General features: G+C 33.9%; 1 protein-coding gene across 11 annotated transcripts in view; it reads right to left on the bottom strand.

The window, feature by feature from the left end:
- Positions 1-13333, bottom strand: part of PlexB (plexin B) — a 1260445-nt gene that overhangs the window by 41380 nt on the left and 1205732 nt on the right. For 6 of the 11 annotated variants that reach the window (XM_069838306.1, XM_069838310.1, XM_069838312.1 and 3 more), the window contains exons 12-14: positions 13001-13285; positions 7427-7847; positions 5467-5526 (exon numbers count right to left, since the gene is read on the bottom strand). In XM_069838306.1, coding sequence (XP_069694407.1) covers positions 5467-5526; positions 7427-7847; positions 13001-13285 — 766 coding nt within the window. The remainder of the gene's footprint in view (positions 1-5466; positions 5527-7426; positions 7848-13000; positions 13286-13333) is intronic. The other 5 variants (XM_069838311.1, XM_069838315.1, XM_069838314.1 and 2 more) reach the window with 1 other exon arrangement.

Raw genomic sequence — 13333 nt, 5'->3', positions numbered from 1 at the left:
CAGATTTTTGGACAGCAGACTGGATGTTAAGAGCTTCTCAACCGAATAATAACACGCATTTCCCATATTTATTCTGCGTTTAATTTGCTCCCGAGTGTCATTTATATTTGTTACTGTTGCTCCAAGATATTTGAATTTTTCCACCTTTCGAAGGATACTTTTCGGGATTTACTTCCAAAACCGATCGCTTTACTTGCTTCAAGTAAAATTTCCGTGTTTTCCCTAACCGTTTGTGTATTTTCTCCTAACATATTCACGTCATCTGCATAGACAAGAAGCTTATGTATATGTAGTTTAAAATTCATAAATTTTGGATGAAAATTGTAAAAGTTTTAAAACTACAGAAGTGTCCCCTTAAAGACAAGGAAACTTCAAACTCATAGTGCACACTATACTTTCCCATGAGTAGTTAATTGAAGTTCTACTGGTAATAACATAATCTACAGTACTTTCTTTTCTCTACTGTACACTACTACTAGAGGGAGTTACAAATGGAGCAATTTATTTAAAACATGAAGCCACTTAAAAATGTATATATAATTGTATAATTACTACATCCTCAATAAAAACAAAATTCTTAATGTCAAGGGTTCTGGTTCCTGGATCTCTGAATGTGGTCAAAATGTCAACAATTGTTCATTATCCACCTTTCCGTATTATTTCACTGAGTAATGAAGGCCTTATGACGGACAATGGCAGTGCACAGTAAAGGATGTGCGAGGGGATGGGGCGAATTTGCATTTGTATTACTGTGCTCCGTCCCCACTCTTTCACTGCAGAGCATTCCCGCTCCCTCCACTGTACACTGCCGGTCGGGTTTATACAATGCAAAACAGTGAACTGCATCTGGGTAGGGGCATGTATATCCACACAGGAGATGCTGGCAAGAAAACCATATGAATTCATATTGGCAGCAAACGCAATATTAATGTTTGAAAACTTGAATTTAAGCTATCACAATGAATGTAATTCCCTGCGATAAAAAATAAAAACGTATGCTATGCATACTAAATTTCTTGTTCAGCACTGTTAATACTGCATATTTCCCCTCCTAAGCAGGTCATTCAATTCAACGTAACGAGGTTGTATCACAATTTATATCCATTCAATACATTAATTTTGAACACAGCAGTAACATGATTCAATGTCCTGCATAGAAGAGATATCACGAAAATATTTTTAGTTTTATTTTCATCTGTATGCAGCCGAATACTGCATCTAATGCATATTTAACATTCGTCAAAACTCACAAGCAAAATTCTGATAGGGGCAGATAAAAAAGTTAATTTTTTTTTCTTCCACTATGTATAAATGATATGTTGTTATTGAAGTGTAGTATCAGTGAAGAATTATGTTGTGTCAGTGAAGTGTGTTGTATCAGTGAAGAAGTATGTCGTGTCAGTGAAGTGTGCTGTGTAAGTGAAACGTGTTCCTGTCAGTGAAGCTTTATAGTTTATAGTGGCAGTGCAAAGAATTTGAACAGTGAAATGTTTTTGAAGTGTTAGTGAAATCAGGATAGAATCAGTGAAATGTGTCGTAGTTCCAGTGCAGTGAGTGAGTTGACAGCGAAATGAGTGTAATGTTAAAAGGTACTTGTGCAGATATGAACATATACTCGTGGGTTTTAGTTCGATCTTAGTTTTAAGATACAAATTAGAATATTTCAAATGTTATTTTAAGTGATCGTTTCATTTAATTTAGTATATTCCCTGTTGTTGTTGTTATTATTATTATTATTATTATTATTATTATTATTATTAGTATTAATTATTAGTATTATTATTAATTGTATTTTTAATTAATAAGTTTATTATTGTCATTATTGAGTGTAATTAGTTACCACTGCCACCGGGTATATACACATTGCAGTGTGAATAAATACATACATACATGTTAATAATGTCAAAAGGAGTGCTTATACAAATTTTGGCCACTCGACCATAATTACGAGGCCGTCCAGAAAGTGATTTTCCTTGGGGCCATTTATAGAAAAAAACACAATTGCATAGAAATATTTATTGAAACAGTTACAGCAATTGTTGCGCTATTTGTCAACATATCCCCCACTGGAATTGAGACATTTGTCATACCATGGGATCAATTTTTATGTCGTAAAAGTCAGCCGCCTCAGATCTGAACCAGCGTTTGACTGCGTCTGCACCTCTCTCTGTCGATCCCATGATATGAGAAATGTCTCAATTCCGATGGAAAATATGTTGAAAAATAGCTCAACAATTGCTGTGACTGTTCCAATAAATTTGTCCAATGAAATTGCGGTTTTTTTTGTGTTAGCTGCCCCTAGCAAACTTATTTTTTTATGGCCCTCGTAATTGCGGTCGAGTGGCCAAAATTTGTATAAGCACTTCTTTTGACATTATTAACATGGTGGAAGGAAAAAATTAATATTTTTTATCTGCTGTCATCAGAACGTTTGCTTGTCAGTCTTTGCTCAGGAATGAGTTCTAATAACTTTCCTCTCTATTCAAAGTCTTAGAAAATTATCATTAAAGCGATGATCTGTCAATATCAATGGGAAAATAGGAAGGGAGACGTTTAAAAGTTACGCAAAAACAAGTCCTTAGCAATGGAAATTAGGGATGAGGGAAAGTCTCCATGTGGGCTCCTAGCCTCTTGGCCACTTGTCTCACTTCAATTTTCGCGTTCCAATGAAGGTACATTAGAGAATTTTGAAGAGGAAAGCCGAAAATGGACATAAGTTACCACATAAGAAATGAAATGGGTGAAATTAGTATTTTCTACATTTTTGAGCTAGAAATTTTTTTTCTCCATTATATAGCGAACTTTTGTTATTAATATTAATGCCCCAAATTTCATTAGCAACAGTGTAATAGTTTTTGAGTCATTAAAATAAAAAAAAACGACATTTTAAAAATGTATCTATTCCCACAAAATATAACTTAAAAACCTGAAAAAATTTGAACAAATCTCTGAGATGCATATAATTTAACAGCAGAGTCATAATTTGAATTTTGAATGTATGAATGAGCTCCCCCCCCCCCCAAAAAAAAATCCCTACAGTTTAAAAATTACAATTTTTAGTGTCCGGACGGTATATTTTACTCTTTTTTTTTTAATAATTACGTTATCCAAAAACAGACAGACTGTAGTTTTGTTAACCATACTTTTCGCAACATGACGTAAAAATGTCAAGTTCTTAACATGACATTTGTTGCAGCCTATTACTTGAATATGAGTAAATGCAGTACTAGTGATATAGTGTTAAAAGCTGTGTAATCAAGATGAATCAAAATAAAAGTGAGGGAAAATGACTATAGAATATCGATTTTCTGTCACGAAAAACTGTTTGTAATTGTGAAATATAACTAAAACATAATTGGAGAAAGCTGGGTTTGCAGTGAAAGACCTACCCTTAGGCAGAAAACAATGAATGGTATAAAATGAATGGTCATTGATTTTTGTCGCAAGAAACAAAAAAATGATTTTTTGTTTCTCGAAAATAAAATTTCTTCCACCTCTTCCCTTAAACAGTAGATTGATAAAGATGAAACATATCCCAGGTACTGTCTCAAGGAAGGAATACATGTAGAAGAATTACTTTAAAATGTTGATTTTCCATCAGGAAAACCTGTTTGTAATTGTGAAATATAAGTAAAGCTTGAACTTTGAGGTGATTATGTTCATCAAATTTTGACAACATATAAATGGAAGGACACTGATTATTCTATAGCAAAATACGAAAATGGGTCTTTGTCGAAAAATTACCAAAATTTCACCCATCTCCTCTCTTAAAAGCAGATTGATAAAGTAGAAACACATCCCGAATAATGTCTCAAGGAAAGAATACATATGCACAATACTGTGTATCCAGTACTGCGAAATGACTTCCAGCAAGAATTTCACTCTGTTTGGATTTAAATATAAACTCAAACTTATATTTTTACTATGTATTCTTATAATTAACGTATGTACATACGTTCGCGATCTTCATGGTTTCTTTATTAATAAATACGCGAGACAAAATACTGAAAAACAAATTTTTTTACAGATAATATTGAAACTGTTTGTCAAATGCTACTGAGAACATCAGAGTATATTTAAGCATAATGGCCGCTCACCAGATCTAGATTTACTACTTTAATGCTATATTTATGACTAGCCATACCCATGCGCTACGCTGCACCCGTTAGAAATAAATATAAAGTAATTACATAATTAAAGTAGGACATTTGATCCAGGGAATATTCGTGTTTGATAGAAGGATAAATCGTTTATTATGTTACTTAATTTAAATTGTATTAAAAAAATTAAAATGCGATCATTTTGATCAGAGACCACTCATTTGGTCACAAAAATTATTTTAGAAAATACAGGAAACGAATGTACAGAATAGCCTATCAAGTTTTCTGTGCATAAGAAGCTATTTTAATCTTACCTGTCCTCGATTCACTCAGAAGTTACTGTAATAACATTATAGCATTATGTCCATCTAGAGAAACTACACTTTCCAATGGTGAAATAATAATTAATTATACAAATCAGTTAATTTAGCTTCCAATATTACTTCATACAAACACAGAAACATTCTCTGTAGGCTATGTTTCATAGTTTCGATTGTTGTTGTTCAAGGCCCCTTATAGACGAAGTCATTTGCTTTTTATTTCATTACACTGCCTTAGATGGCTTTGTTATTGTAATTTTGAAACTCATTTATCTCACTAAATATCAGTCCTATCAAATTTTGCATAGAATAAAACTTATCGGAAATTATTTTTAAAGAAACTTTTGTTATGTAATATTTTTCATGAAAATTAATAATAAGATATTTCGATTTATTTAATTCAAGCCCCCTTATAACCCCACCTTTTAAATAAAATATTTTGAATGCCATATAGCCTAAATTCTAAGTTACAACGAACTTAATTTATATTCCAATTTTCATATAAATCAGTTCAGCCATTTTTGCGTGAAAAGGGAACAAACATCCAGACAGACATACAAACAAAAATAAAAAAAAAGCGATTTTCGGTTTCAGGGCGGTTAATTATACATGTTAGGACCAATTATTTTTGGAAAATCGAAAATTACCAGAAAAATTTCGGCTACAGATTTATTACTAGTATAGATGAATGTTAGGAGACAGACTTTACCTATGATACTTCATTGCATTTTGAATAAGAATTGGCATGGTTTTTCTTGCCAGGAGAAAACCTCTGACAGGCAGTTTGGAACCAAAGCTAAATAAAATGGTGTGGTAGCACTTCCATATGCCCACTGGGTCCCTTGCAAAGAATTTCTGGCTGTCAGGAGCCGATTATAACATGACATGCAACAACATTCCTCCTAGAAGAAAGGCTCTGTCCACAGGATTAGTCCATGCTGTTCAGGCTGTAAATAAAACAAATCTTAGGTACTCTGTTAGTATGAGATAAGCTTCTGAGATAAAACGAATGCAAGAAGCTACAATATTAAGCGCAGTGGCAGTACCATGCAGGAGGCGTGAACCACCATTGCGCCGCGGGTCCCAGGTGCACATCTGAGCGAAAGCTGAAAGAAATGGAAAAAAAAGACCCCTTTACCACTACTTATATTGTGTGCACATCAAAACTGTGGACGAATTTATAAAAAGCTAATGTATCTCGTTGAAATATCAGTTTTTACTTAGAATAAAAAAAAGCACAATAAAAGAACAAAGGATCTTTCAAGCAGGGGCGGCCCGTCCATAAGAGCTGTGGAGCTGCAGCACTCCCTGCTTTGACAGGAAAATAAAAATAATATTTATTTTAATTTGTAGAAGAATTGTTACAGCTTTTATTGGTAAATTGCTTTATATTTCATATGGCCGGGAATATGCAGTATTATCTTATTTTTGCGCGTCAACTGTACTGGAATTGACACTGCATTCAAAGTCGTCCTGGGATCTGCAGGGTGGGACAGATCATAGAGAGTGTTTCTTGCTAGGTCAGGGGGTAGAGAGGTGAAGGAAGCAGAGGGAAACTGCCGCTGTTTAAAACCCATATTTTGCTGCAGTGGCTTGCAGAGCCAGGCAACAAGGAAAGATCTTTCCTCCCCTTCCACACCCCTATTGTAATGCTACGTCAAATGGATTCTCTATTCCCTTGAAACTTAATAACAAAATTTTTATTTTCTCTTCACATACTTATTGTTGTAGAATCTTATCGAGTTAATATAATGAAATTAATATTCTCTTTTGCCTTATTATTACGTATATATCCAGTCTCCATTAGAACCTAATATTTGCCTTAACTCAAAACGATTGCACGAGTAGAATCCTTTTGATATATTACGTAAAATACGAAAGAGACTTCTTTTTGCAGTTTTAGAAAATTGTTGACCATCAGTATATCTGAGTGTTGCTTTGGTGTGACGTTTTAGTACCGTAACTTAACCAGTGCAAATGTGCAAGCATGAGTGTGTGTGAATTACAGAATATTAATTTTATTTTTCTCAACTTTCCCTTGCAGAGAAAATTGATGTAATGAAGTGAAATTAAAGGGTCGTTCGTTACCCGACTTAAATCTTACTCAAGCTTCATCCAGCCGAAATAGTGCATTATATGTAAGGATGTATAACAATAAAATTTACGCTGAGCATTTGTGGTTGCCTCCTCTTCGGTGGTGATACTGCATAGACTAGGAGTGGTGTGACAGATTTAGGACATTTGCCCCTAAAAATTAAAAAGCACGAATCTTCGCAATCTCACCTGAAAAATGTTGTTTCATTGGCTATGTTAGGCAAAACTAATATTGCTACGCAATTAAGTGAAACGAACAGAACAAACATTCTCAAACATAATCAAGAAGTGAGAAAAAATCGTGAAATTATTTTAAAAAATATTGATTGTATCAAATTTTGTGGCCAATATGAACTTTCCCTTATGGGACATGATGAAAAAAACGATTCGAAGGCCTCTGGTATATTTCGTGGGTTGCTACAGTTCGTGAGTAATCTAAACGAGCCTCTCAAAAATCATTTGGAACATGCCACTGTTTAAAGCTAATTCTAAGACAATTCAGAATGAACTGGTAGATTGCAAGTTGAGTGTCTGCCGATCTGAAATTCAGACTGAAATCGATGGTATTAGTTTTTTTAGCGATTAGCAAATGATGCCACAGACATCTCCCGACTAAGTCAGGAAGTTTTGGTTTTTCGATATGTAGTGCATTTATTTTTGTCCTATACTTATTAGTAATGGTATCAAGAAGTGAAATTTGTATGTACCCAAATCTACTGCAGCTCTCCCAATCCACAAGTTCACGAGCCGCCACTGCTTTCAAGTAAAGTATAATATCGAAATAATATTGTAATAGTGAACTTAATATGTTTGTCGTGTGTCTAACGTGCTCTCGGGACTCCCACCATGTGTCTAAAACAACCAACTACAAGTGCATGTTAAACAGCCATGCATTCAGGATGCACACGTTACCTTGCTTGCACTCCGATCTGACATTGCTCTCTAAAGTGTCCATCTGGATCTGGATCCTCTTGTACTCGCGCTCTGCCTGCGTCGACTTGCGCCGGTATACCACCAGCACGATGACGAACAACAGTACGAGAAAGAATGTACCAGCAGCGATCCCTGCGATCGCCTCAGGAGGAAACGAGTATGGTTTGATCACCTCATAGCGTAGGTATCCAATAGGAAAACGCAGACTTCGACCCACACGAACAACCACTAGGGGCAAGCTTGTATCTGTCTTTATTCCAATCTCATCGGTACCGGAAGGTTGGACTTCTGGTGGTGTACATACCAACTGGGTCATTGCTAATGATGTCACATTGCAAGGACGAGTTCCAATTGTCACATTCACGTCAGACTCATCACTTGCAAGGTTCAAATTTTCTCCCTGGAAGAAAGATATTCAATGACGTGTTGAAATAAATTACATATGGGTCATTCCATACAAAATTTTAAGGGGAGAGGACGGTATTTTTTTTAACTTTTTTCCTATTTGGTGTGAATTATTAATTTTTTGTATGTAGAGAGCTCGTAGCTGTGGCAATTCAACCAAATAAAAATATTTTGAAAAAAATAATCATTTGGGGGCCAAATTTGAAAAAAATATACCCAATGCAGTATTGTACTAAAACCGATATATCTAAACTGTTTTTAAAGATAGCTTCAAACAGTTTTTGCAATCTATTTGAAAAAGTATGTTCTACAAACTGTCTGTAACAAAATTTTTATATTAGTCCCTACGTTTGTAAAATAAACAATTAAAATTTAGTAACAATTTTCTGATTTCCTTTCTTGCAAACAAACGGACGTATTTTTAAAATGAAATCAATTAACAAAATTCTGTTACAGAGAAAAGTCTCCTAATAGTCTAAAGAATGTCTGTTCTAAATTTCATGCATGTATCTTTAATAGTTCAGAAATTATATCCATTTTGTCTGGCAATGTAGCAAAAAAAAATGAAGTTGCTGGAAACCGATAAAAGCAGGTGTGTGATTTAAAAATCGGTAGCAGGAAGTTTAAAAATGACGTCTCAACATCTGATAAGGGCACAAATACCGTACCCACAAAATGTTATGCAATGCATTCCACACATATCAAAGGGTATTTTAAAGAAAAAAAAAATTTTTTGAAAATTTAATTTACCGGAAACAAAAATAAAAGTGGGCGAGTGATGTAAAAATCCATAATGCAGGAAGTTTAAAAATGGCGATCCACACATATCACAGGGTATTTTAAAGAATTTTTTTTTTTTTGAAAATTTAGTCATTTTTCATCAAAAATACCATCCTCTCCCCTTAAGAATCTGCCAGCGATATCATGAATTTTTTTGGGCTTTTAATATAATAATGTTATTATGAAAATAAATTAAACTGTCAACTATGACCGCCCTATCATTAATATTTTAGTCATACAGATGACTGAAAAATGGGTGGCAGTTAAATGTTATCCATCATTTAAAATATTCTAGACATCCTATATGGAGTGTCATCGAAACTAAACAGACGCCATTGTAAACCTGAATAACCATATTTTAATACCTTAAAGATTAATCCGAATAATATTGAGGCATGCTCACAAAAACACCTCATTGAAAAAAATTAATAGTTTTATATTCGAATGCAACAAATTAAATTCCAGCGAATTTCATTTGTATTAAAGAAAATCTTATTCCTAATCCATCTCCCAAGTTTTGTGACTTTATCTAAAAAAACCTGTGAATAATTAAATTAATAAAATTATTAATTTTTGTTCTGACGGTTGAAAATCGCTTGCTATATGTGGCGGTCACAGAGTTTGCAAGACTTCATAACGATGAGTAATCTCAAACGTTCCTCTCCCTGACCTTGATCGCGCAACATTCTGTATGACAGGAGAGCATACCTGCTGAGCTCCTTTGTTCCGGTGAGTTATTTTTATTAAAAACTGACATGATATTTAAGTCAACATTTTGAAATTTTCACAGTGGAATCAATATACTCTAAAGAATTAAACACATGTTTTTTCGTCTGTAAAAATGAATTGCATTTTTTGCTCTACATTTTTTTTAAATTATTTTATGGTGGATAACTATTTAAAAATTATATATTTTTTTTCATTTTAAGGGCATATATAAACAAGGCTCTCCTTTTTCGAATTGCATTGAAATCATTTTTCCATCTTCCTTTACATAGTAAGAAAACTTCAATGAATGAAACAGTGTTCTTTGTTGAACTAATATTTTAAATTCTGATTGCTGCCAAACTATGAAAGATATAAATATACTGGTAGTATTGCTTGAAATTCATATTTAGAACATACAGAATAACCTACTACAATATTACACATTATTTTTAGAATTAAATCCAGAGGTTCTATTAGAAACTTCTTCTCTGAACATGTATTAACTATTTATGCTTTATTAATTGATTAATTATAATTTATTATAAATAATTAAATTATAAGAAATTTCCCCACTTATGTAGATGTAACAGTGATTTGCATAATCATTTTACTACTGTAGACAAGGATATGACATTCATATTAGTACATTATGCAACGAGCCTATAATGGTGGTAATTAAGACGAAAGTATGATTGGTTATGAAATGAGCACAAGCGAGTTTCATAATTTTCATATGAGCGTCTTAATTACCATTATAGGCAAGTTTCATACGACTTTTTATGCTCGACCATATTTCTAACTTGAAAGTATTGAAAATTAGGTCTTTTTATGGTTATGTGCGAACTGACCTGAATTGTGAGATGTGCGCAGACGCGAAAGTATTGATTTTTTCCGAGGCCGAATGTCATTGACCTTGGCACAGAATAAGAATGAACATTAGTCTGATATAACCTGGAAATTGATTTAGAATTGAAAAACGAGATGACAAATTGAATTTATTTGAATATTATTTACAATTAACGCTAATTATTATAGTAACAGAACATAACCTTCTGCGACAGTATTGGATTTCCAGCCTCCGTGACTTTTCACTAATTGTCTGTTGATTGCATATCCGAGAATAATCGATATAATGGTACAAAGCTGACTTGTGATTGGCTGAAGACCTGTACTTTAATGAGTAGGTGTACTTTAATGACATGCATTAAAGGACTGCTACCAGGTGTATAATTACTACATTTCGGCATGGTCGAGCATAAAAAAAAATTATAGAACTACAAAATATTTCAATTCTTCTATTTGCATTATTAGCAGAATTGTAAATGAATTGCGTAAGGAGATTTCCAACAATACTGATATAACATTAAAAAAAAGTCTGAAGAAATTTTTTGTGCTACATCATTTATAGTTTTAATCATTTCTAATGTAATTAGTTTCCTTTGACGAGTTATCTGTGCTTTATGTATGGCAGTTGACAAATTACACTAAACTACATTATACTAAATATAATTTTCTTACGTCCAACATTTGATGTTTATTCAAACTTTATATCAAACTGACAACTGTGTGTGTATATTATCCCTAGATCCACTGGACTAAGAGCTCATGAGTACCACTCAAAGATAGCATCTATCACCAGTCTTCGGACTTGTGAGTAAATCAGTGTCAATAAAACTTATCCCATTTATATCACTTAATGTGTGACAGTGAGTGAAATAATGCTGAAATTATGATAAACGAAACGAAAGTAGCCCGAAAAAATCTGCCTCAATATCGTTGTCATATGACAAACTTTGACTTACTGGGGTTTGAACTTGGGTCTTGACGTGGAAATCTGCTGTGCTGGACAACCTCCATGGCGAGACGAGACAGAAAGAAGAAAATAAAGTACAGAACCTTGCCGGAAAAAGGAAGAAAACACTTGAAAAGATCCAGCTAGGAGAAGTGTTTCAAGAAACGACTAAACTTTTATACTGTCAAAGTTTAATAACTTCGACAACTGACGCGTCATGGCGGGCGTGAAGAAAATCCCTGTTCTAGAAGATGTTTCAAAGGAAATTTTTCCGAGGATATATAACGTTCCAAATTCAAACAAGAGCACTTCAAGTTAACATGGGGAGTAAAGACTATGTGGAGCAGGTGCTGTGGGGATTATTGGAAGACTATAGTGACTTCACAGTTAGGTGTTATAGGCCAGAATGGCTCCCAGTAACAAAAGTGGATAAGTAGGTACAGAGAGAAGATTATCTGTATATTCAAACGCATTTACTGATAGCCAAACGAACCTTTGCCGAGAAAATACCAAAACCCTAATATGTAGTACATACACTGAAGAATTAAGGGGGAATGAGTGAAAATTAGGTAATTTGCAATTTAAAAAATCGAATTTTCGTTTATTTTTTGGTTAAAAATGAATCAGCAATTTCTTATTTATATGCTAAGCAAGTTTAAAATCTCTGAGGCACTTGGAAGAATAAAAATTACAACATATTTAAACTTCATCTTCCTGTGGGATGTGTCACAAAAAAATGTTGATAGAAAAGCAGTAAAACATCTTCTGCTCTGTAAAAAAATATAGGCTAAGGCAAGTAGATTTTTTCAGCCTATCCGGTATTTACACCTTAGCTTCGCCACTGACCAGGACTACCGAAACCATTCCTTAAAAACGGGAACATTAAAACCAGATTTCATCACATTTGGGCCCGGTTTCTTCAACCTTTATTAAATTATAACAGTGTGTTATTCCAATTCCATTTTAACTGTAAACTTAACAGTTGAAGCATTTCTTCAACTACTGTTAGTACTAACAGGCTGTTAAAACCTATGTTAATTTAACTGCCCAATTTCATGCAGTTAAATCATTTAACTATCTGTTAGCATAGAAGTATCCAATATGGCTGGTGCGTTAGATGCTGAACTTATATATCTGGATTATATAGAAAATGATATCCACGAATACATAAACAGAGCGGATGATTTCTGTGATTTGACAGACCAGAAGTTCATACAAAGGTATAGGCTATTTTCTGCCAAGCCTCACTTTTCGCTTTGAACTTAGATCTGTTTGTTTGTTTATTCTCATTAATTGGTTTATACTGGGAAATAATTTCCAGCAGAAGGTTTCTTTCGAAAGAAGAGAAATTAGTCCCAAGATTTCTTTTTGTTCCAGTGTTTTCCATTTCATAATAGAATTACCAATATGCCGCTCCACGCTATTGTGATACAGACGAGGAAAGAAGCAGAAATCAAACCTGAGAGAATAGAAAGACTTCTATCCTCTCTGAATCAAACAACAGAAACAAGCGAGAATCGCAATTGTCAGAGTTCAGAAACAGAAGTGAGCCTATACTTGGTTATAGGTTATGGTTAAACTCTAGAATCTCTGGTCCTAACAGAGAGTTAACAAACAGAATGTTAAAATGTGAAATGTAAAGTTGAAGAAACGCAATATTTTTAACAGCAATTCATACTTTTAACTTACAGTTAATTAACGCTATGTTAGGTGCATTATAACAAAGGTTGAAGAAACCGGGCCTTGATATAATAAATTATCCGATAATCAATGATAGGCTTATATGAAATAATTTTTCAATTAACACTAACAGGTGATAAGAAAATGGTTCACTAATTACACAAATATCTCACACATTTGGTACTCACTTCTATGACTAATGTGTCTCCCTTGTATAGTTTAATCTGATTCGGAAACTGGAAGAACTTTGGGTCGTCGACGTACACCAGTTCAGATCTCATGGTATGAAAATGTTTCTCGAGATCTTTCACAGCCTCCACGTTGTCCATTATGAAGCCAATTCTTAGTCGTAGCTGCATGTCTCTGTTATACTTCTGTGTTGAGTGCCGTTTCCGTCGACGCATTGCCTTGAACTTACCATTCACAGGCGGTGACGGGCATTCCATCTGAATACTGTTCAGAACAGAGCATACCTGCAACATCAGGAACAACTATATTTATTTATATGCATTTTAGCTCTC

This window comes from Periplaneta americana, chromosome 10 (assembly GCF_040183065.1).
Source record: "Periplaneta americana isolate PAMFEO1 chromosome 10, P.americana_PAMFEO1_priV1, whole genome shotgun sequence".
Classification (NCBI taxonomy): domain Eukaryota; kingdom Metazoa; phylum Arthropoda; class Insecta; order Blattodea; family Blattidae; genus Periplaneta; species Periplaneta americana.
This window is presented reverse-complemented; position numbering and strand designations above follow the sequence as displayed.